Source organism: Cryptomeria japonica, chromosome 3, assembly GCF_030272615.1.
Source record: "Cryptomeria japonica chromosome 3, Sugi_1.0, whole genome shotgun sequence".
NCBI classification, from domain to species: domain Eukaryota; kingdom Viridiplantae; phylum Streptophyta; class Pinopsida; order Cupressales; family Cupressaceae; genus Cryptomeria; species Cryptomeria japonica.
The window spans coordinates 853,125,103-853,149,418 of record NC_081407.1 but is presented as its reverse complement, the minus strand read 5'-3'; the positions used below and the strand labels follow the sequence as shown (position 1 = coordinate 853,149,418).

General features: G+C 37.7%; 1 protein-coding gene across 1 annotated transcript in view; it reads left to right on the top strand.

Annotated features, from left to right (window-relative positions):
* The window catches only part of LOC131051174 (putative pentatricopeptide repeat-containing protein At3g08820), a 37,360-nt gene extending 28,510 nt beyond the window's left edge, over positions 1-8,850 (top strand). Inside the window, exon 2 of the mRNA XM_057985564.2 lies at positions 8,549-8,850. Coding sequence (XP_057841547.2) covers positions 8,549-8,850 — 302 coding nt within the window. The remainder of the gene's footprint in view (positions 1-8,548) is intronic.
* Positions 8,851-24,316: the final 15,466 nt, after the last annotated feature.

Sequence of the window (24,316 nt, the reverse complement as noted above, 5' to 3'; positions counted from 1 at the left end):
TGATTTGGGCCAATGTGATATTGTTTACATGTTTCATCATGAACCAGTTGGTCTTTGGCCGACTTGATCGAATTGTTATTTCTTGCGGATGGTATACAGGGAAAGTTTAGAGATTCATTTTGGGACAAAAGACAGAGGATGAAAATTAGAGAAACTAGAGATCGAGCAAGATGTAATTTCTGGAGAGATTCGGGTTTGGGTAGACTGAAGTCCAGAGGGGTTGAAGGTCGGGTCAGTGCAGAACAGTGCAAACTGTTACCGAAGACCTATTTGTCGAGCAGAAGATCTGCGGATCTTAGATTTGCATGTTGATGAAGATTCTGATGAGATTCTGGTTTGGTAGTACTGAAGTCACGATGGCTGAGGTCTGGATCAGTGCAGAACAGTGGAAGTTGTTACCGGATGATGATTTGTTGAGAGGATGATCTACAGATAATAGATCTAAGTTGTAAGAGTTTCTTTGTAATCCTGGGTTGCGGTCTAGCATGTGGCATATGTAATTCATTACACTGTTATAATAAGTGTTCATACTATTTACCGGTTATGTATTTTTTGGTGTTACCGGTTGCTCTTTCTGCTTTATCTATGTTGTGTTACCGGTTACCAGTATATCTTGCATGGTGTTTGTGTTTAGGCTACAAGGCGGGGATGTCCTTTATTGGATCTCCCTACCTTGACTAAATTATTATTTTTTCATATGAAAAAGGGATACAATATTTAATGTTTTGTTAAATTCTTTAACTCTTGCATTGACATTAAAAGGAAAAATCAACAATCTTATTTTGTGCACTCTAATGAAGTTGGAGTCCAATATTTTCAACTTATGAATTACTCATTAGAACTCAATCCCATGGTTGAAGATGGTTCTTAGCATACTCCATGGTCTTAGAGAAGAATTTATAAATGAAGGACAAGTTCTTTGGGTAGATAGTTGTTAAATAAAGAAGAGCATGCAAGGAAAGTTTTGGTTTTTCAAATTGGGTAATTGAGAAAAGCGAGTAAGGGGTATTAATACGACATATAGAGGAAAATTCTAAGCATGACTAGCCTATTTAAGATTTCAAAAATTGGTTTTAATCAATGGGTGATGAAGGGTGAAAAATAAAAAAATTTAGAGAAAAACAAGGCACAATTGGGACACAACAAAATGGGGATGCCAACACATTCAACCATTGCCTTACCCTTATTTTTCCTATGGTGTCAAGGTCTTTGGTCTTATGGTCCCTTTAATGAAAATTTATGTTTCAATCATAATAACCTTATAATATTAAATAGTGTTTGGCCTTTTCCAAAGATGAAAATAGCTAAACGAGATCATGACATTTAAAGATTTACATGATGTGCTAGTGTCCCATGATAGTTCATCATTCTATAGTTATTTATAAATATTTTACCACCTATTACCAATTGGCATTGGATTGTCATTGATGTCAACTTGGTGTAGATTTCATTGTCACGGAGAAGAAAAGGCATTGAGCAGATAAGTTGGCTTTGAGTAGATGAGAAGGGTTTAGGCAGATTGGACAAAGCTTGTAGGTTGCATTTGAACAGAGAAGACATTGAGTTGATATCTATTGGGTGCATGAATTGGTCTAAACCATTTATCCCACATTAGTTGTGTTGACATGGTTTTGGGTCTTTCTTATTAACTGATGCATAGAGTTCAAGTGAGCAATAGCTCACATGCTTTTTTCCACTCATCTTAGAGCATGTCTCAAGCAAGTTGTGTCGATGAGACACTACCCTTGGTATGAGCCATTTCGGGTCTCATCAACATGCAATGTTTCACCAATGTGATGAGTGTGTGGAAGTTCATCGATGAGACATAATGATTTTGGTGAGAGTTAATCTTTGTCTCACCGACATGGAATGTCACACCGATATGAAAGGTTTGAAAGGTCATGGTGGAAGTTCGAAGAGTGTTCGTCTCGGTCTCATCGATCAAGCAAAATGGGAAGGAATTCATTGGAATATCATTGAGATATCCTCTGTGTCTTGCCAATGAAACAAAAGGTAGAGTGTCGACTTGGACAAACAACATCGTAGATGAGGTGGTGCATGGAACTACTATAGTCAAAAGGTTTGAAGATCATTGGTAGGAGATGTGTGATCAAAGAGAGATATAAAATCCTCTCTTCGATACAATATTGTCACATTGATGTGGTACGCGACAATCTGTGTGGAACCCGCAAGCTAGTCATCGAGGTGACATGCTCATGTCTCTTAGATCAAGGATGTAGATTACCATTGACATGGCAATGACATGTTGATACGACATTTTGTATCTCTTATCGATTAATCAAGGCAATATGAGATCGCAGTAGTGTAAGGATGTGGTCAAATTGACTTGGTGAAGGTCTCATCAATCAAACAAGCTAGTGAGAGACCGCTGTGAAGTGAGCTTCTCGATCGAGCAGATATTGAGATATTGATAAGACATAATACATGTCTCATCAATCAGGTAAGGCGAATTGTGATATTGATATATCAAGGAGACTTTGGGTATGTCACATTGACTACATGAAGAAATTTTGAGTGGCAAAGCATCGAGCGAACATAGACACATAGATAAGACAATTTCTTTGTCTCATCGATCAGATAGCCAATGGGAGACTCGTGTGTGAGACTGTGGAGTCTCATCGATGGTTCAATGACAAAGAGGAATATTGCTTCATTGAGGAGACATGTACACATCGATGAGAGATTTCTCCAGTCTCATCAATGACATCATTTACAGAGCCAAAGATGGCCATCGATGAGATTTGGGGCATTGGCGAGACCTAAGAGATATTTCCATGATGACTCAATAGAGCATGAGATTTGACCAAGTTTGACCCGATGACGAAGAAGATCTTGAAAATGTGGCAAGTACAATGTTAATGCTATCTGACGATGATAATTATTTTTGTCTAAGAAAATTAATGCTGATAGAGAGCAGTTGAAATAATGACAATTGGACACCTGATCAAATCTGGAAGCAGAGAATAAAATTTGAAGAAGAAAATAATGTTTTTAATGTTGATGAATGCCAGATGGTAGAACAAGTGGAAGACCATATATGTTAGAGGCTTAAGGAGATTTGAAATATTAAATTAGTGGGTAATCAAAGAAAATGTGTTGGTGAAGTTACTAAAGATAGTAATCTAAACGCAAAGAATAAAATCTCAAGATGTAAAGGGTGCATTTACTGAATATGAAAAACAATCTGCAAGGAAGATGAAAGATCAAATCTTTTTGTAGACAAGAAGTGAAATCAATTTATGTATGGGAGGAAGTTGCTTGTGTCAAAAAAAAAGGGACTATCAAAATATGTTTTTGGAAATTCATTGTAGTGTAGTGTTGTGATGTAAAGTGAATAGAGGAGAATAACATAGAGTAGAGATTGCATAAAGGTTTGGACGCATATCTAAGAGAAGGTGCAGAATCGTAAGTGTGTGTGCATGACAAAAGAGGAGAGCACATAGAGTGAAGTAGCAGGGAGAAGAGAGTGAAGAAGAGAAAAAAGACCTAGAATAGAATATAACGAAGAAGAGGCTAAGAAGATTATTAGAGGACAAAAAGGAAAATTTGCAAATATAGAGAGCAATAGAGGCAAAAGTCTAGGATATATCAAACTTACAAAATTTCATTTTTAACAAGGTGCTTCAATTGTAATTGAAATTCATTATAATTCATCTAAGTGGGTGCTCAAACCAGGGGTTGGTGCTCCTTTGGGTTGTTGCTCATAAATCTTAGGGGTTGGTGCTCCTTTGGGTTGGTGCTCATAAAAGTTGTAACCAAAGTATTTCTATTATGAGGTTGGATTAGAGCAGTAGACTCTAGCAGCATTTCTCACCGAGGTTTTTCTCAACCATGGGTTTTCCTCATACATTTGGTGTTATGTGTTTTCTTTCTATGTGAATGTGTTTTGATCTCTTTGCATTTCAGTTATTAGCATTTATTTGATTAGAAAGTAAAATTTTAATTACCACTAATTCACCCCCCTCGCAGTGGTCTACTTGTGTTCCTTCATTACCTACTACTATTGGTAGTAACTACTCTAGAGGAAATTCGAATGACTCTCCAACTCCCATATCTCCCCCTTATTCCTTCTTTTGAACTTATCTCTCTCATTCACACATTCAAGTTATCAAGTGTTGCCCTCCACAATAGTCTTACCAATAATTTCCATCTTCCTATAACATTATTGAGCATTGTGGTTTTCTTGTGAGCATTCTACAACATACTACAACACTCCTTGAAGATTCAACAACAGTCTTCAATGTATTTGTTCCTCCTTTGGCTTCATCAATTTGGTGAGGTGATACTATTTGTTTATTTTTCTCTTACCTTCTATTGTTATTTTATTCAATATTGTGGAATCCTTTTGTTGCTTGTAGTGGCATTTATTATTTCAATTTTCTTTCTTTTGTACTCATTATGCACACTATTTGCACTCCTTGAGTTGCACTCATAGCATTATCATTGCTTTGACCTTCTTAGATACAATGAAGATAGAATCATTCTTTATTTTAGTTATTTATATATCTTGACTACCCATGGAGGTTGAAAGGCCAAAGTAGGGGTGTGACCGTTCATGGAAAACTCATTAGCAACCCCAAAAATTATCGTCTTATCTAATGGGTAATCATTTATAAATTTTCACAAAATAAGGGTTTGCATTCCTTTATCTCTCTCTTATCATTTCTATTTTTATTCATGAATACATATATCCAATAGTTTGTTTATTTTGTTGTCTTTATTTCCTATTGTGTAGGTGGGTTTAAAATTTGGTGAAAGCTTTGGAATTTGCAACTTTTTTGGATGGAATGCGAGATTGGGATGACAATTCATAAGGACTAACACATCACTTGATATCATCCTAGGTACTGATTTTCATCCTCTATTGCTAGGTTCTCTATTTTCTATTATTTCCATTTTTAGATCTAATTTGCCAAATTTGTACTTCTATTTTTTAATAATCTATATTTTTTTGTTACACATCTTTTAATCTATTTTCCCAACTCAATTAATATATTATTATTAATTTAAGGTAGCTTAAATTTTATATTATACAAGTGTAGTAGTCACGTACTCTACTTTAGTAGTGGACAAAGAAAAATATGAGCTATCTCTCACTCATTCAACTAATAGGACTACCAAACAAAGAAAACACAACCACTAGTAGACTTTTGACTATTCAAGTCACTTACTCAATGCACATCAACAAAGCTTTGTATGTTCAATATTTTTCCCACAACATTATACCAAAATAACTTAAGAAATAATTGAAAAAAAATCACAAATATATAGATACCCTCTTAACACAATTTCGATGCTCTTCACCAAGGTGAGACATAAACCTACCAAAAACTTCCATTACTTGAACAATCTCTAGTCTAGTACAAACCTTTGCATACATTAAGCTACCAAAAACACTAACATATGGTGCATTATACATATCCTCAAGATTCTCATTTGACTTAGTACACATATCTAATGAATTCCTAATAGTCATAGGTAAAGGAATACTTAGCCACTCACAAATTGTGTCAACATACTTAATCTAAATAAGATAAAGCTTTTTCTACTATCAATCCTTAAAAAAATTCATTTACAAGATAAAATTTTTCTACCCCTAAATCCTTCATTTCAAACATGCTAGAAATTTGAGTTTTAAACCCCCTAATCACCACTTTGTTGTTACTAATAAACATGTCACCTACATACAAGACAATAATTAGAATATGATCATCAATATGTTTAAACACAATGACTTTGTTTTCTTCTAACAAACAACTAAATAATGCTATATAATTGAAATTTATTAAGTCTAGATGTGTATGCTTTGATTTGTCATTTCATTGTGTTAATCTAATTTTTTGTTCTTTTCTCTTGTTTTTTTCATTTTCATCGTGAACCAAGAGTGATCTGAAACATAGATGACAAAAATAATTACTTAATTAAAATCCAAAAACACGCATATCTAATATTACGAAGTATAAAAATTTGATCTTTCATTTTACAACTTACAAAACATTTCTTTTGTTAATATTATCAATAATTTGCCCACATTTTAATATGTGGAACAAATATAACTTTAACCCTAAACATTATCAAATTAGGGATAATTTATATATACTTCCTCATTAACAGTAAGCTCTATCACATAATACTTGATAAGAATATTTGAAGTTAGAAACCATTATTGATTGTTTATATATTCACACTTCATTTGCAATCCACCTTCTAATGGCGGTGCTACTATAGAGTTCTAAAAGCTCTCGTGACTCACATTTCAAATACGAACATTGGATTAACGGATTAGGGAAATAGCACCAGTTACCGCCCATGTTCCAATTATTGTTCACTGAGGTTGCTCACTCAACCCCACAATTACTAACTTTAAATAAACAAAAAAAATGATAACTAAAAGCCCATTAATAAATTTCACATGTACCAATAGTCACCCACTTTACTCCTAGGAGTTAGAATTTTTGGACTTTAATTGGAGGATTGTGCAACTTTATTGGTACTCATAGTGCACAACTCTTGGCGCATCTGTCCATAAGTATTGGCCACTTTTGAGGTGATTCTAGTGCACGGTTATTGGGAAATCTTTAACGAAACCCACGGTGTGCATCATTACTACCCAAAAGCCAAAACAATAACAATAAGTACCATTTAGAATATATAAGTACGCAAAATTAACTATAACACTACTGATACGCTTCCCCTACTTGATTTAAATAGTTTTAAAAAAATACTCTCGACACGAGGTAGGTTGTCTTTCTGCCATCACCATATTCTTTGTTATACTGTAATATAGCTGGCATGCTTGACTTATGCAAACACACATCTTATTGATTAACTAGCAAAGTCATGGCCTACACCATTCAGTTCTTGACATATCATGTAAACATGCAACCCCTGAACAAAAAAGTGCAGTCACCAGAGCTCCATTCTATGGATTAGAAATTTAAAATTGTAAAAGTATGTTTCATGAAAACCGTGGGCAATGATATTTATGAATTTACTATACAGGAGAGTGGCATTTATTCCAGTGCAGTGGTCACAATAAAGCCATGTACCAACTCTTAGTTTTATATATAATTTCGCTGTCACAGCTAATAAAATTTGAATCCATTTACAATAATTTTTTATAGCTCGTACTTCAGTTCCCCTGCATCTGCCAAGAGATATCCCTAAAGATTTGGCAATAAATAGGGTAGAAAATGATACAACATTATGACACGTGAGCTTATCAAGTTGGTGGCTTGGATGAATGTCTAACTTGTGCAACTTGGTAACAGATATGCAGCTTAAAAAATAAATTGTTATTTTTTTAATTGAACAAAGCAAGCAAGGAATAAAACCTGCAAAACTACAGTCCATAGCCAGAAGAGAACAAAAGCTCCATAAGCATGAAAGTGACATCCATGCACAATGATGAACACTGTACAAATCAGGTAACTGTATAAGAGAAGACCAAATTTTAACAACAAAACCAGAACTCTCCTGTTCACACCATAGAGGGGAAGACAGCATATTAGGATGTGTGAATGTTGGATGTACAAACTCTTTCTACAGTCAAAATATTTTCTAAAAATATCAAATGAACACACAATTACTTTTTCTAAACCTTTCAGACCTCTTCTCCTCCAACACTTAATTATATTTCATTAAATTTTTTAAATGTACTTTGATGATTCTTACATATGGGTTGGGCAAAGAACTTTCTTAACTTTGAGATTTTTAGATGACAGTCATGTCGGAAACTCTTTTCACATTATGATATTGTTATCAGATTTTAGTTATGTAGTTTTCAAGTCACACTCATTAATCTATGTTTCATGAGTAGTGATTCAAAAGAATCCATCTCTCATGAATGGAATGACTAGCGTTTCATGAGTAATGATTCACAAGAACCCATCTCACATGAATGGTACACTTAACATTTATTGCATCTAGGTGATGCTCACCGAAGTGAAACATTCCAAAGTCATCCACCCCAGTACTACTCCAACTTACACTTCCATAAAATTTCCTCCAAAATTAATCTCACTTAACTTGCAATCTCAATAAACGTTATACTTTATGACAACTTGTACTTAACCATAGAATTTCCTGCAAAATTAATTTCACTTAACTTGCCATCTCAATAAATATAACTATTCATTATGAAACCCCTTTATTCTCATTCGATCATTATAAAGTCCAACTCTTGTTGTAATCAAACATTTTCTAAAATATCAGATGAACTCACAAACTGTCTTTTTTGAAACCTCGAGCACCTCTCCTCCTCTAACACCTAAATAGAACCTTGCAGAGTAATCTATATTTCTTTTGAATCCTTTAAATGTGCTTTGAATCTCAAATGAAACTTTTGAAAAACACCCTAAACTTTGACCGCTTAGATGACAAATATGGACCGATTCCTCTCGCCATTGTTTGCCGTTCAAACAGTCGCTGTTTAACTTCCAAATTCAAACTCTGTTCCCACGCCGAAGTTTATTGGACACCCATAAATATTTGATTGCATAAAACAACATATACTTGGTTGCTGCAGCGGACAGAAGACATGGGTGGCCTCACAATGCAGTGGCACTGTTTCAGCACATGCAACAAACAGGTTTCCACCTCAATCACTTTCTATTTGACAGGGTACTCCCGCACTGGGCTAAAAATGGGAGTTTTTTGAACAGGGTATGGAATCGATCAAGGCATAATGAATGGAGATTATTGTCAGATACTACTGTTGGAAATGCTCTGATAGACATGTATGCAAAATGTGGAAGCATAAGCAGGGCACGTGAACTGTTTGCTCGCATGACTCAAAAGAAATGTGGCCTCATGGAATGCCATGATTGAGAATATGTTCAAAAAGCTTTTATTGAAAAGGATTTATAAACTTTCAACCTAATGCAACCTTTATCCGCATTCTTCCTGCCTGTACCCAAATTGGGGTTTTGAAACAGTGTATGGACATCCATAACAGGATGAGCAATTGAGGAATTTTGTCAGATGTTGTAGCTGCAACTGCCGTGGTAGACATGCATGCAAAATGTGGAAACATAGACAAGGCACGTGAAATGTTTTACAGAATGCCTCCAAGAATGGTTTGACAGAATACCATGAAAAATATGTATGCAAAATGTGGAAGCATAGACAAGGCACGTGAACTGGTTGACAGAATGCCATGAAAAACATGTATGCAAAATGTGGAAGCATAGACAAGGCACGTGAACTGTTTGACAGAATGCCTCCAAGAATGAATTGACAGAATGCCATTATTGCAGGATATCAAAATGTGGAAGCATAGACAAAGCACGTGAACTGTTTGACAGAATGCTTCTAACAAATATGTTCTCATGGAACGCCCTGATTGCAGTATATTAGCAAAATGGACTTTTTGAAAAGGCTTCAGAAATTTCCAACCAAATACAATTGGCAAGTGTATAGCTAGACTTTACAATCTTTGCTGACATCTTTCAACCTCCGCCAAATAGGAGCATGGACATCCATCAAAGCACAATAAAAGAATTTAACTGTTTTGGTAGACATGTATGCTAAATGAAGCTACATGTTCATGGGACCTACACATTCAACTTTCAGAATAATTTTGATACAATTGGTAGTTGTAGCTACAATTCATCGTACAAATGACAATAATTTTGATACAATAGATAGTTGTATCTATAACCTTTAGGTTGAAATTAGTGGAATAATATTTGTTGAATGTGTCTTATGTGATTATGACTTGTTATGTTATTAAATCTTGGTGATTTATGTCTAGAAGTTCTGAATTTGATTGTTGTGTGAATATTGCATTGTATGTTTGTGAATTTATGAGTCTCTTGGTCTCATGTCTAAGTTGGGCTCATTGTGTATGAGTTTAATCTATTTTAGCACAACATGCATTTGATTCAATGAGAAGAAAAACATTGTGGACTAAATAGTTGATCATTCTTTAGACCCCAATGAAGTTATACAGTCTCTAATTTACAAAGAGAATAGCTCCATGGTTATTCATGCATAAAGTAACATAGTGGTTATTTTGGTGAATAAAAAATCCCAACAATGGTTATCCTCGTAGATATGGGATATTTTTTACATCAATTACAAGTTGAATAGTGTGTCTTGTCATAGTGAGGTGTTGCCTTGATTACCAAGGTGTTCTTAGGATGATTGCTATCTTAAAGTTTAATGATGAATAGTGTTGATTTGGTATGGCAAGGTGTTACATTGTGATCAAGGTATTTCCTTGTCAGCATGTGCTAGGGCCCATTGGAGTGGTTGTAGCCCCACAAATTGTGTTGAATGTAATTGTGATTCGGATGTTTAGAGATTTGTGTATCTATATACATGCATGTTTGTGCATGTGTCAATTGGCCAATCTAGTGATATTGAGTTCTCGATTAACTGAGTGGGGATGCCATAAGTTTCCTAGATTGGATAAGTGGTGGATTTCATGGTTATCTTGGATTAGTTCTAGAAATTAGCTATGAAATTGCTTAGATAGTTGAAGCCCTACACCAATCAAGGTGAAGACCTTTGAATGGCCAAACACCTCAACAACATCCCCATGAAGTTGAATACCTCATTGTAATGGTGTATAGGAGGAAAAGTAGGCATAATACTTGGGTTGGCCTCCAAGAAAAGTATTGTACACTCTAGTAATATATTGGTAACAAATGTTCTTACATTTTGTGAATTAATGAAAAAATTTGGTTGCAATATTATCTTTAAATTCACGACTCTAACTACAATTGTATTTGACTATTGTAATGAACTTTGTGGTCTTTGTTTACCCAATATGTCTATGGGAAAGAGGGGTAGAGATTGCTTGAGGACTCCATCAAAGATGTCTAGTAGGAAGCATTAAAGATTGTTGGGTGATAGTTGACAATCATCAAATTATTGGTTCAAGATCAAGAGGCTTGTGATTAATTTATCATAAGATATTAACTTATAGAGTCTAGAGAATTGTATAAGGAATGGGCCCACATTTGCTACCTAGCAATCAAATCTCAAAGTTTGTTCTTTAAGCTTGACCTCACACATCTAAGAGTCAATCAAATCTCAAAGTTTGTTCTTTAAGCTTGACCTCACACATCTAAGAGTCAATCAAATAGTTGAATGGTTTCTTCTTCTTCATGCCTTGCAAGTCTAGTAAATCGGCATTTACAAGTCCCTCTTTAAACTCTCTCCAAATAAAATGCATGGTTGTAGAAACCTTTTTCCTCTAGATATAAAGGCCCTAAAAACAAATCCTTACCCTCCTTTTTAAACTAATCTAAAATTTCCTTTTAGATGGTTGCTCTCGTTATAAAAAGGTGGCTCCTTTATCTTTTGGTGGAAAATTGAATGGGAAGTGCTAGGAGAACAAAGAGTTATTTTGAGATAAAGGAGGATATTGGAAGTGGTTGACATTGGAGGGAAAAGTAATGTTCGACCGCTTAGAGTACAAACCAGAATCGGGAATTGTAGAACATTGAAATTCAAAATTGTAAAACTTGTGTTGCATCACAATTTTATCAATAAAGATGTTTCTTTTCTCATTGTTGTGAATTTGTTTTTGGTTGTGTCCACATAAGTTGCATGCTTGGGTTTATCCCCGGGCTCAACTACTTCAAGTGGTATCAGAGCCAGACAAAGAGAAGGTGTCAAGACAAATATGAAATTCTGAGAAAGGATTTTTTTGTTGTTGGTAGGAGAAAATGGAGAGAAGACCCACAGTTGTAGAGGACTTGTGTATAATGGCACTCAGAGAACATGGTAGAGGAAGAGGGGGTAGGAGAGATGAAAACCCTGCCATAATGGAGATGTTGAGAGGAATAGCAGCCAAACTTAAAGCTATTAAGACAACATAGTGTAGAGGTATCCATGTTGAGGACGTCAGCTAAGATGAAGCGGAGGTTGAAGTACCAAGAGGACAAAATCAACCTATGCCTGATCAAGAAGAAGAAAGGTTTCTTTGAGCCATGAATAGAATAAATACCGGACCCCATTTTGATCCTCCAAATTATATTGGTAACTTGAATTCAGATGAATTACTGGATTAGATCTCTGAGATGGAGAAGTACTTCGATTTTGAAGGTACAGGGGAGGGTAGGAAGGTGAAATATGCCTATACAAAATTGAAAGGGCATGCATCCCTGTGGTGGGATCATTTGGAGATTAACAAACAACACAGAATCAAGGAGAAAACAAAATCCTGGGATAAGATGGTGACTAAATTGAAGGAAAAGTTTTTGCTCACAAACTATTACATTAGTCTATTCAGGAAATTGCAAAACTTGAAGCAAAGGGACACAAGTGTGAGAGAGTACACAGAAGAATTTTACAGATTTAGCATATGAGCATACTACATAGAGGATGAAGTGGAGCAAGTTTCCGGGTATTTGAATGGTCTACGAATGTCAATTCAAGATTAAATAAGTCTGCTTAGATTGCAGAGTGCGAAGGAGGCCTATCAATGTGCTTTAAGGGTTGAAGATAAATTGTTGACTAGATTCATGTCAACCTTAGCCTTGTTGAAATCCGATTTGAGATCAATCTTCACTGGCTAAAACACTGAAAAGAGCTTCTAAATGAGCCCTAAACCCTAAACCCTAAGGTTTTATACCTTTAATTCTATTTAGGGCTTTGAATTTCTATTTTTATGTCAAGCAAGCCAACCGGTCAAATCACTTAAGGATTACTGACTGGAGGGTTCCTCCTTCATGGCACAATCGGTCCCTTTCACCTGCTACGGGTTGACGGAGTTCTTTTTATCGCGTTGTCGTGTGGTTGGGAGCTTTCTATTTTTTTTTGCTCCATGTTTTGATCTTCCATTTTCATGTGACAATGCGATGGGAGATAAGGCGACCTCGTGGGGTAATAAACAACACATAACACATGGCTTCCCCGCCACACCGCAGTGTATTTTAAAGCGCTTAAGGGAATCTGCGAGGTAATAATGATAAAGCCTTCCCCTCTATCCCACAAGCAATTTCATCAGGCCAAAGCGACCTCACGGGGCAACAAAAGAAAGGTGTTCCCCGCCATCCAGTGGTAGTATTTTGATAAAACAAGTGACCTCACGGGGTAACTATGATACTTGTTCCCCGCCATCCTGCAAGGGATTTTCAATGAACCAAAGGGGCTTGCTAGGTAACATAAGCATAGAAAGATGATGCCTTCTCGCCATCCTACATCGGAGAATCAGGACCTAGGCGTGATAACACAGACGTGACGCGATCTCAGCTGTCCAATTTCACTAATGAGGCAGATCAAACGACCAAGTTTTAAACTTCTGTTGAACCCTTTGGAAGGTCTCATGGCACGATCTGAAGCACCCATCTATGCGTGATAGGAAGGATCAAAAGGCCCAAATTCAAATCTATTGCAGAGAGGTTGTTGTCGACTTGAGGATCGGTAATTGGATGATTGCCTTGTCGACAGCCGAGTCAAGTCAAATCTAATAAATTGTAGCTCATCTGCTCTCATGACTTCCTCCATAACTCTAGACATGACTTTGCAAGTGCCTTCCAAATGCTACCCATGCTCATTTATTGCAAAATGAATACTTTTGCCCTACATGTGCTTTCCAGATGCCTCGAATGCAAGGATTTTGGTTCTTCCCAGTAGGGGAAAATATTTTCAGAGGCTTGTGTGCACGCAACCATCCGATCAACCAACCTAATCTGATCCCTTCTCAAATTTTGTAACCTAACCCTAGATGGTTAGGGTTTCTAACTGTAGTTCAATCTGAGTTATGCCTAAACAACAAAGGCAATTTTGTAGCCTGTTTTTAGGATCTTCTCTCTTTTCTCCTGCAGAAATTCATCTGGCCTATTTGCCTTACATTAATAGAGTTACTCCTTTTTCCTTCATTCAATTTTGACAAGTTTTGTAAAGTGTTACCTTCTTGTTTAAAATGCATTCTCATTTGTTTCTTTAGGCTTTAGTGATTTTGTTGATCCCTCTTTGGATGTCACCTATGGACTATTTTAGTCGCTCTTGCCATCTTACAAGAATTCCAACCTTCACTCTTCCTTAGGGGACTAATTAGAATAGGATTTTGTGCATCCTTGGGTATTCTTATTGATGTTTTGTTCAGCTATAGGCAGGGAAGATCACAATTCAATCTAGGTGCACACATTTTCCCTTTCAAGCATTATTTTTCCCTTTTCCCCCTCAGATCAATAGATTAGGATTCATTAGTGTTGGGTTAGACCAACACCTGCATCAGATTGATCAGGAAGTCATCCTTCTCTAGAGACTCATCCTCACAACATGCAAGGTCCCACACTTGGAGACTGTTTCAATGTGTCACAAGGTTGATGATCAAGTTTGTTCATCAAGGGTGAAGACTTTTGTGACAATAGTTTCTGGCACGCTTTGTGGGACTAACTGAACTAGTTCTAGATTAGGATTTCTTATCTATTGTTGATAATTAGTGTGTCTATTTGAAAACTCGGCCTTTGGAGGTATCATTCACATACCTAGCAACTCTACAAAGAAGATCTATTGGTTATTAAGACTAGAGCTTGAACAACTGAAGATCTAGTGTGTTCTTTAGTCTCAATCCTTTGGAGGTGTCATTCTTCAAGCACCTAACTCAAACAAATTTTGGTGAATCATAATATGTCACCCTTTCTTTGGCTAGGCAGATCATTTTTTCCCTTTGCAAGCATTTCATTTAGCAAAATCTATCTCTTTTGAATGCTTCTACAATGAGTACATACCACAGGTGTAATTTCTATTCACCCCCCTTTTTTGAAAATGTAAATCTTTCGCCCTCCCCCTACCAACAAGAGAAAACTGGGATTGCTCCTAGTTTAAACACAAGTGGATTTGCTCCAGTAGCATGTGGGTATTTTCCTAATGCTTACCACCCACCCACCCCTGCTCAACCTTCTCGGCAGCCCAATCAGCCTTAAACAATTTTGGGAACCTTAATTTAGAGCTAGACAATATGATGACATACTTTAAAAAATAGTTTGAAGATATTGACAAACAACAAGAGCTTGAGCCACAGCGGGATCAATGGGCTTATCAAGCCTACCTACATGAGCAAGACTTAGAAGATCAAAGGATACAATGTGATAAGGAAGTGCAGTAGAGAGATTATCAAGCTCATCTCCATGAACAACAACTCAAAATACAAAAGAAATAATTTGAGGAGGGTCTCAAACAAAGGATTGTTGCAGTTGAGGCTAAGATTAAAATATCACTTGCAGGTTGTGAGAGCCCCAAATTCAAATTTCCTAGTTTTAGACTAGATAGGCCTCATGCGTCTCCCAAGCCTGAGATTCCAAATTTTAGGAGTCCCCCCTCTTTTCAAGAGCATGTTCTTGAATAAATACATCCTTATGAGGAGTGTGAGATTTTGCCAAGATCAAGGGCACAATGAAAAGCATAAAGAGAGACAATAGAATCACAAGAACAAACTGTATTCTCATCAATATACAAATGATCAACTAGATTAACCAATACAATGAATATGAGCCTTCTTATATAGGCAAGGCCATATGGATATACGAGCACACAATCATGACATGTGGCTCAATGAGAAACAAGGATAGGTAAGAAATACTAGGGGTAGGTACGAGAAATAATATAATATTTCACAAGAGGTGGATAACCCACCGAATGTGGAGTGTAACAGCAAGATAAGACCACAAAAGGTGGAATTTCTCCTACAAGTTGTATCCCTATGTGCACACTTCCCTAAGTGTCTCATATCCAAACTACGAAGAGATGCATTATCCTAAGTTAACTTAAGTAAAGTGTAATAATATCCATGATGAATATTTATTTACACCAACACCCCCCCCCCCCCCCCTTAAGTGCAACTTAGGGGAATGAAGACTCAAGTCAACAATGCAAGATGGGTCCCGGCTACTAGGCCATGATAGGTACCCATGTACAAAATTCAAATACAAGCAAAACTATGCAATGTAATCTCTCACAAATGGAGAAAGGGAGAAAACCCAGTGGGAAAAACCCCCCCCCCCAAAAGAGAGATGAATGTACAAAAGACTCTCAAAGAAGAAGGACAAAACCTTAAAGAGGAAAAAGTCGCCCCCCATAAGAGAGGAAGGAGAAGTCAGCTGAACCCCCCTAATGAGACATCCCGCACCCCCAAGAGAGCTCACAACTACTGGAACTTACTCTCACTGAAAGGTTTGGTGAATATGTCTGTAACCTGCTCCGATGTAGGACAATACTGCAAATCAATGACCTGCTCCTGAATCAACTCTCGGATATAGTGCATATGGATCTCGATGTGTTTGGTCTACTGATGCTGGATTGGGTTCTTCGAGATTGCAATAGCACTCAGATTGTCGCAATGTAGAATTGTCAGTCGTGGAATGGTGAACCCAAACCATGTGAGAATCTGTTGAAGCCAAATGGTCTCAGTCACTGCATTAATAGCTCCTCGATACTTAGTCGAAGAGAGAGCAATAGCATGCTGCTTCTTTCTCTGCCAAAAAATGGGGTCCGAACCAAGGTGAAAATTGTAACCTGAAGTAGACTTATGATCATCAAGATTGCCAGCCCAATCAAAGTCTGTGTAACCAACCAAGCGAAGTCCTGTTCCTGCTGCATAGTGAATCCCATAGTGATGGGTACCCTGGATGTAATGAAGGATGCATTTGGTGGCTTTGCAATGAAGCTCATGTGGTTCCTGCATGAAGCAGGAAACCATGCCAACTGCAAATGAAATATCAAGGCGTGTGTGAGTCAAGTAAATGAGACTACCCACGAGCTGATGATACAATGTGGCATCAAGTAGTGGAGAAGAGCACTGAGCCTCAAGCTTGACTCCTAAAAGAAAGGGAGTCGGGGTAGGCTTACAATCAGCCATATGAAAGCGTGCAAGGAGATCAAGAACATACTTGGACTGCGATAGTGTAATCCCGGGAGGTGACTGTGAAATCTCTATCCCGAGAAAATAATGCAAAAGACCCAAGTCAGTCATAGCAAATATGTCATGCAAAGCAGATTTGATCCTGCTAATGATGGATGCGGTGCTCCCTGTAATGATCAAATCATCAACATAGAGCAAGAGTATCAAGTGAGAGTCATCGTGTCGCAAAATGTAGACATTTGGATCAGAATGACACCTGGTGAATCCTACTGAGAGAAGAAAGGAATCCATCTTGGCCTACCAAGCCCTAGGGGCGTGCTTAAGGCCATAGAGAGATTTCCTTAATCTGCAAACCAAGGAAGAATCTTGGATGAAACCCTGTGGCTGCTCCATATAAATCTCCCCATCAAGATCCCCTTGAAGAAAAGCACTCTTCACATCCATCTGATGTACAACCCAACCATGTGTTGCGGCAATAGCAAGTGTCAAGTGAATGGAGTTCATCTTGGCTACGAGCACAAAGGTCTCAGTATAGTCAACACCTGGAACCTGAGAGAAACCTTTCGCAACAAGTCGAGCCTTATACTTATCCACACTACCATTCACGGCAAACTTAGTCTGATAGATCCACTTACATCAAACCATCTTTCTCTAGGAGAGGGACTAACTCCCATGTGTTGTTCCTCACCAAGGAACTATACTCTTCCTCCATAGCGTGGTCCCACTCAGGAACCCCTGATGCTTCCTGAAATGTCTGTGGATTGGAAGTGGTAGCAATGAATGCATGTGGAAGGTCTTGATGTTGTGATTGAGTTCTCTGTGTATTTCAAGGATCCCCAACAAGAGAACCCGCTAAATCAAGTGTTTGTCGAGCCCAACAAGGTCTAGGTGGAGGTGGAGAATGAGGCTCCTCAACTGCAAGTGGACTCGACGGAGGTGTAACCCTGCGAGTCAGAGTTGAAGGAGTCTCATCATCTGAATCACTGACATCACTATCCACAAAGGAGGAAGGTGGAGGAGGTAGAGAGGCTAAGCTAGGAGAGATTTCCTCAAAATGAACACTCCTCTCAATGAACACCTCATGTCTCTCAGGATCCATCAATCTATATGCCTTAACACCCTTAGGATATCCAACAAATATGCAAGGCCGACTCTAAGGTTCCAATGCCTTGTGGTTTTGTGGAGGTATGCGATCCCATGCTAGACACCTAAAGACTCTAAAATGTCTCACAATCGGTTTCCTACCAGCCCAAGCCTCAAAAGAAGTAATACCTTGCAAAGCTTTGTGAGGAACCCGATTCTAGATGTGTGTGGCACAACAGATAGCCTCTTCCCAAAAGGCGGGATCAAGAGAACATACATGTATCATACAACTAGCCATTTCCTTGAGAGTTCTATTATTGCGCTCTGCAACTCCGTTCTTTTATGGAGTGTATGCAACAGAATGTTGAAGATCAATCCCCTCAAATGTACAAAAATCCTCAAGTCTTTTGTTCACATATTCTCTTCCATTATCTATGTGAAGAATCTTGACCACTTTCCCGGATTGCTTCTCCACATGAGTCTTGAAGTCCTGAAATCTGTCAAATACTTCACTCTTATGAATAAGAAAGTAGACCCAAGTGAAGCGGGAGTAGTCATCAATGAAGGTGAGGACATAGCAGGCCTTACTAAATGAAGGTGTTGGAAATGGATGTGCTACATCGCTGTGAACAAGTTGAAGAGATTCCAAAGCTCTCCAAGCTTTCCCCTTATCAAACTTCTCCTTGAGATGCTTGCCCATGGAACAACATAAACATACACCCTCTGAAAAACTGAACCGAGGTAGACCTGTGACCATGTCTTTAGTGCTGAGTTGCTGAAGATAGCAGTAGTTGAGGTGACCAAACCTCTCATGCTATAGCTTACTTTCTGAATTTGAATGAGTAAGAAAGGCCCTAGAAGAGAACTTGGCAAAAAGTGGGAGAATGAGTAAAGCCTTGAGCTGTCATTGACTTGTCCCACTGCTACTAAGGCATCATCATCAAGTTCCTTTAACACAACTGAATTAGGTGTAAACTCAACCTTTTTCCCATTCCCATAGTGAATGATTTGGTAGATAGAGAGAAGGTTGGTAGACAAGTTAGGAACATAGAGAACATTCTCAAATGTTCCATCATCCATGTAAACTGAACCTTTCCCTCAACCTCAACTTGTGTATCATCACCTATGTAAATGTGAGGTACTTTTGATGGCTCTAATGAAGAAAACTACTCCTTTGTAGAACCCATGTGATAAGAGGCACCTGAGTTAAGTATCCACAGCTGTGAAGAGTCCGTTGTTGCCACAAATGCTTGCCCTTTTCCCTTAGACTATGAGGAAGAGGAAGGAGATGAATCCTTCTTTGTGTAGGCGGATGGCAAGTTGATGTTGTTTTTCTTAAGAAGATTTGTCAACTCATCAACTTGCTTAGTGTGGCATCGATGCTCATCATGACCATACTTCTTGCAATATGCACAAGCTGGTTTATCCTTCTTAGGTGGAGTCCCCTTCTTGGAAGAGGATGAAAAATTGCCTTGTGGTGGAGAGGACGATTGCCCTTTTTCCTATTGTGGCTTTGACTTAGATTGCCTCTTCTTCTTGTTGGAATCTTTGCCTTGACTCCCTTGACTCCCTTGATTAGCCACCAAAGGCTTGGACTTTGAAGACTTGAAAAGCCCCATGTTCAACAACTTAGATTGTTCCAATATCAAAATCTATGTGAAAGCATCAAATGAAGGCATAACGTAGGAACTCCCCACTGTCAAACAATGAGTTTGGAAGCTTGAAACAAATGCTGCATATTCTGGTGCAAGCTTGTCCAAAAGGTTGAATATCAACTGAGCATATTTTTTGTCAATTCCACAATCCTTAAGCTTTGCTCTTAGATCAGTTGCTTTGGTGATATAATCTTGGATTGTATCAAAACTCTTGGGATCCAAGTTGGTGAGCTCATTGTCAATCTTGTAACCTCTGATTTCATCAACTTAACCATACAATTTTTGAAACATATCCCAAGCCTCTTTGATTGTAGTACACTTCTCAATGTGAAAAATGAGGTCATCTAATACATACTTACGCAAATTTCCAAGATCCATGCAATTCTTAGTGAGCCATCCTAACTGAGCATTAGGATCAGCCTTAGGATTAGGTGGTGCTACTATTGTTCCATCTATGTAATGCGTGAGACCTTTTTCCATTAATTTGCTCCATACTTTAATTTTCCAAGATGCATAATTATGTGGAGTTAAAGGTGGAAATTTATGAGGACTCATTGCAACAAAAATGAAAGAGCACAAGGAAAGAGAGGCACAATCACACAAGACACTCTCCCAAATTCACTCAATCAAAGAACCCCCCCCCCCCCCCTCCCCCAAAATGATGATTTGGCACTTTATACTTAGTGCATGTACAATGGGCCACTTGCAAAAAATGGCAAAGTGGACTTCTGATTTCAACTTTAAAACTACCTAAATGAGGCCAAAGGAGACTCAAACTAATAATGCAAGAGATCTAAAATAAGATCCAAGCAAATTACAAGAACCAAATAGGCCAAAAAAGACCAATATATGAAAGTATAATATCCATTCAAAATATCTGAAAACTAATCATATATTATGAAAGTAGACAAAAAAATATGCACTTAAAAAAAATGACACCTAAAAAGGAGGTCGTATGAGCTCAAACAAAGCCTTCAAAGTTGCGAAATTGAGGATTAGACAAGTACAATTGAGAGAATCCAAAAATTTAGAACAATTTGTGCACCAAAATCAGAAAATAACCACACTATTGCGAAGAGCACGAAAAATTAGCCCAAATCAAAAAAAATTGCACCCAAAAAGGAGCAAAATTGAGCATATTATGAGCCTCCAAAGTTGACCCAAAAATCCAAACTGCTGAACAGAGAGGTCTGAAATTTTTCAAAAAATGATGACGTTAGCAAAAAACTGTAGTAAATTTGACAGTCGTCTAATCGTCAAAATGTTCGTCGCACCCCTGTAGTAAATTTGACAGTCGTCTAACCGTCAAAATGGTCGTCGCACCCCTGGACCAGGCTGACTGGGCACTGATTGGGCACTGACTGTGCGCTACTGACTGGGTAGAAGGTACGAACCCCCAAAAAAAATAAAAAAATTTCTAGAAAATTATTTTTTCAGAATTTTTTTTTTGAAAAAATCCGAAAATTTCTTACCATACTGCCCAAATTGGGCAAAAAATTTCTCCAACACCCAAAATTTGACTTTCGCCAAAATAGGTTGAGTTTATACTCAATTTTTATAGAAACAACCTCCCGGACGCAATGGTGAGGTCGAAAACGCTCTAGGATGCCTCCTAAACGTGCAGTACCTCAACTCCGAAAATAGAAGCCTTCCAAGATGTCTCCCAAAACCAATCAATGAAGACCCAATAGCTCTGATACCATGTGAGATTTTGCCAAGATCAAGGGCACAATGAAAAGCATAAAGAGAGACAATAGAATGACAAAAACAAATTGTATTCTCATCAATATACAAATGATCAACTGGATTAACCAATACAATGAATATGAGCCTTCTTATATAGGCAAGTCCATATGGATATACGAGCACACAATCATGACATGTGGCTCAATGAGAAACAAGGGTAGGTAAGAAATACTAGGGGTAGGTAGGAGAAATAATATAATATTCCACAAGAGGTGGATGACCCACCGAATGTGGAGTGTAACAGCAAGATAAGACCACAAAAGGTGGAATTTCTCCTACAAGTTGTATCCCTATGTGTACACTTCCCTAAGTGTCTCATATCCAAACTACGAAGAGATTCATTATCCTAAGTTAACTTAAGTAAAGTGTAATAATCTCCATGATGAATATTTATTTACACCAACAAGGAGACCCCAGAGAGTCCTTGTTTTAAAATCCCAAGTTTTAGGGGACCTCAAACTGTTGTTATACAAGAACCAACTATTCAAGCCCCTTAGTGCCCTTTGCAAATTTCCCCACCTCCTAGGTCCTTCCCGAATACTATCTACCTTTTTAAGGTTGGACCTATTATATGGAGGGAAGATGGTAATCATCCTCATCTTAAGCATAATATGCAACTCGTTGCTAGTGAGGATAACATGGTAAAATTAGAAATGTTGCAAGAGGACATTGGGAATAATTAGTTGCAGCAGGCTAATATTAAAGAGGTCGCGGGGGGTGATGTTTTTGCAGCAGATGGAATGGTGGATGGGTCAAGCCATGAACCTAAGGTTATTACGGTATATTTCCAAGAGAGAAAAAAAAACAGAGAGAGAATATAAAGATTTTAGATCTTCCTATTGTTGGCAATATGAAGGAATTGATTATGTGATGCATTGATGTTTTGTCATTGATGCCAACACTAGCTGTTATGATTGGTTATCGACGGACAGATTTTGGTTACCGGTAGAAGAACTAGTGTTACCGGCAGAAGGGACTATCAATTGGATACTATCGACATGTTTGGATCAATGGAATATGTTTGGTTTGATGTTTTTGGAGTATGTTTTGTTTAGTTGGTATTGACTTGATGATCGGATGCTATCATACACTCTAGTAAGCCTATACCGGTAAGGGTTTAAAGTTTTACCGGCATAGCTTTTATTGAGAATCTTTGACAGGATGCATAAGTGGTGTTGGTGCAGCTTCTAGATGGAATTCAAGATGCAAAAGGTGATCTTTGTTCATGCCTTGACTGATTGGGGACATCTCTTTGGCATGGTGAATCTATTTGGGTCCAGGTTATGGACCGGTATCATGTTACATGTTCTCTACACGTTACTGGGATGATTTATGGATTGGTTAATGTTGTTTTGGTCTAAAGACAACAAGGCGTATCATTGTAATGTGGATGTATGTAATGATCTTATTGTAATATATTTTAGGTGGCTGACCTAATTGGTTTAGGCCTTAGGGTTTGTATAAATTGATGTAAGATCTCATTGTAGATCGTGGTGGTAATGGTCATGGAATGAAATATCATATGCGAAGGATATTTGGTCAATCATAGGTGATCGAATTGGGTTTATGTAAGAGGTCAAAGGCCTCTGGTATTGAGCTTAACTGGGACTGTAATCAGGCATGGTAGATGCTATCATTGGCAGTTCATTCTTCTGGATTGTTGTCCAATTATATTGAGGTGGTTATAACCTCTCTATAGTCAGTGAGACTCCTTTGTAATGAGCGGTACGCTCTAGGCAGTGTGCCTTATTGCATGTGTAGGCCCCTTATTGTATCACATACTTCTTGTAGAAGTATTATCTGACTATGGGTAGGCTTCCCACTGTTGTTTTTTCCTTTACCTGGTTTTCCACATACAAATCATGGTGTTATGTGGTATGGTTGCATTGCGTTAATTCTTTGTTTCATTCTTAAGTTTTATTGCTTACCGGTATTTGTTTATGTTATTCTGGTATTCAATGTTTATGTGCTCTGGTTAAAGGTTATAAAGTGGTTTGATTAATATGATTTGTTAAAAAATGATTCACCCCCCCTCTCAGTTGTCCACCAGTTATTCTAACACCTATGAGGTTTCTCATAAACCTAAGTTTTGTGCGGATAAACTAGGTATTACCACATGCAATTATGATGTATGTTGATTCTCCCTTGTCCCTGAATGTGATGATGTTGAATATGAGGTCTTCATTAAGTGTGAGGATGTTTCTTTTGGCATTAGGGATAATGTGCCTAAGAGTGAATGTTTCACTTGGGACCAACATACCAAGTTTAATTATGTTGAGCAACAATGTGTGGATCATGTGGACAGTCTTTTGGTTGCTCAACTTGATAGTATACCCGAGCTTCAAAGTTTCCACTTTGATGTGTCCGAGGAGCCCCCTTACGCAGATCAAGACAAGGATATGGTATACTTGTCATCCTCATGTGAGTTTGAGGCCTTTTATTTTGGTTTCAACTCATACCAGGAGCACGACAATTGTGATAACAATGACTCTCCCTTGTGTGAAGAGGTTTCTTTCTCTTCTATAAAGGATAAATCTGATATTGGCCTAGCCCTGGTTTATCTTCCCTTTGCTGTTGAACTTGTGTTTGATGTGCCTCCATGTGTTTCAGAGGCTCATTTTATATGGATTCCTTGTAGTAGTGAAGTGAATGGTGAAGTGTTCTTTCACAACGAGTAGTATGTGTGATATGATGCATGCATACAAGAGACATTAGTTGTTACAACCAGGTGGTGGTTGCAACTATGGCCTAAGGGAGATCAACTCCTTCAGAAGGATCACTTTTAACAAAGTCAAAGACATTCATCGTCTCTGATTTGTAATAATGTAAATATTAGTTAGGTTTTCAATTTTTCAAGAAGTGCACGTGCACAAGCTATTCTTTTCTAGAATGGTAGAATTCTTGACATTTTGTGGGTTGCAGGGGCAAAATTTTTATCTTTTTTCCATCTTTTCCCCTTGTTTGACTCTATACCCAATGAACTACTTAAGGC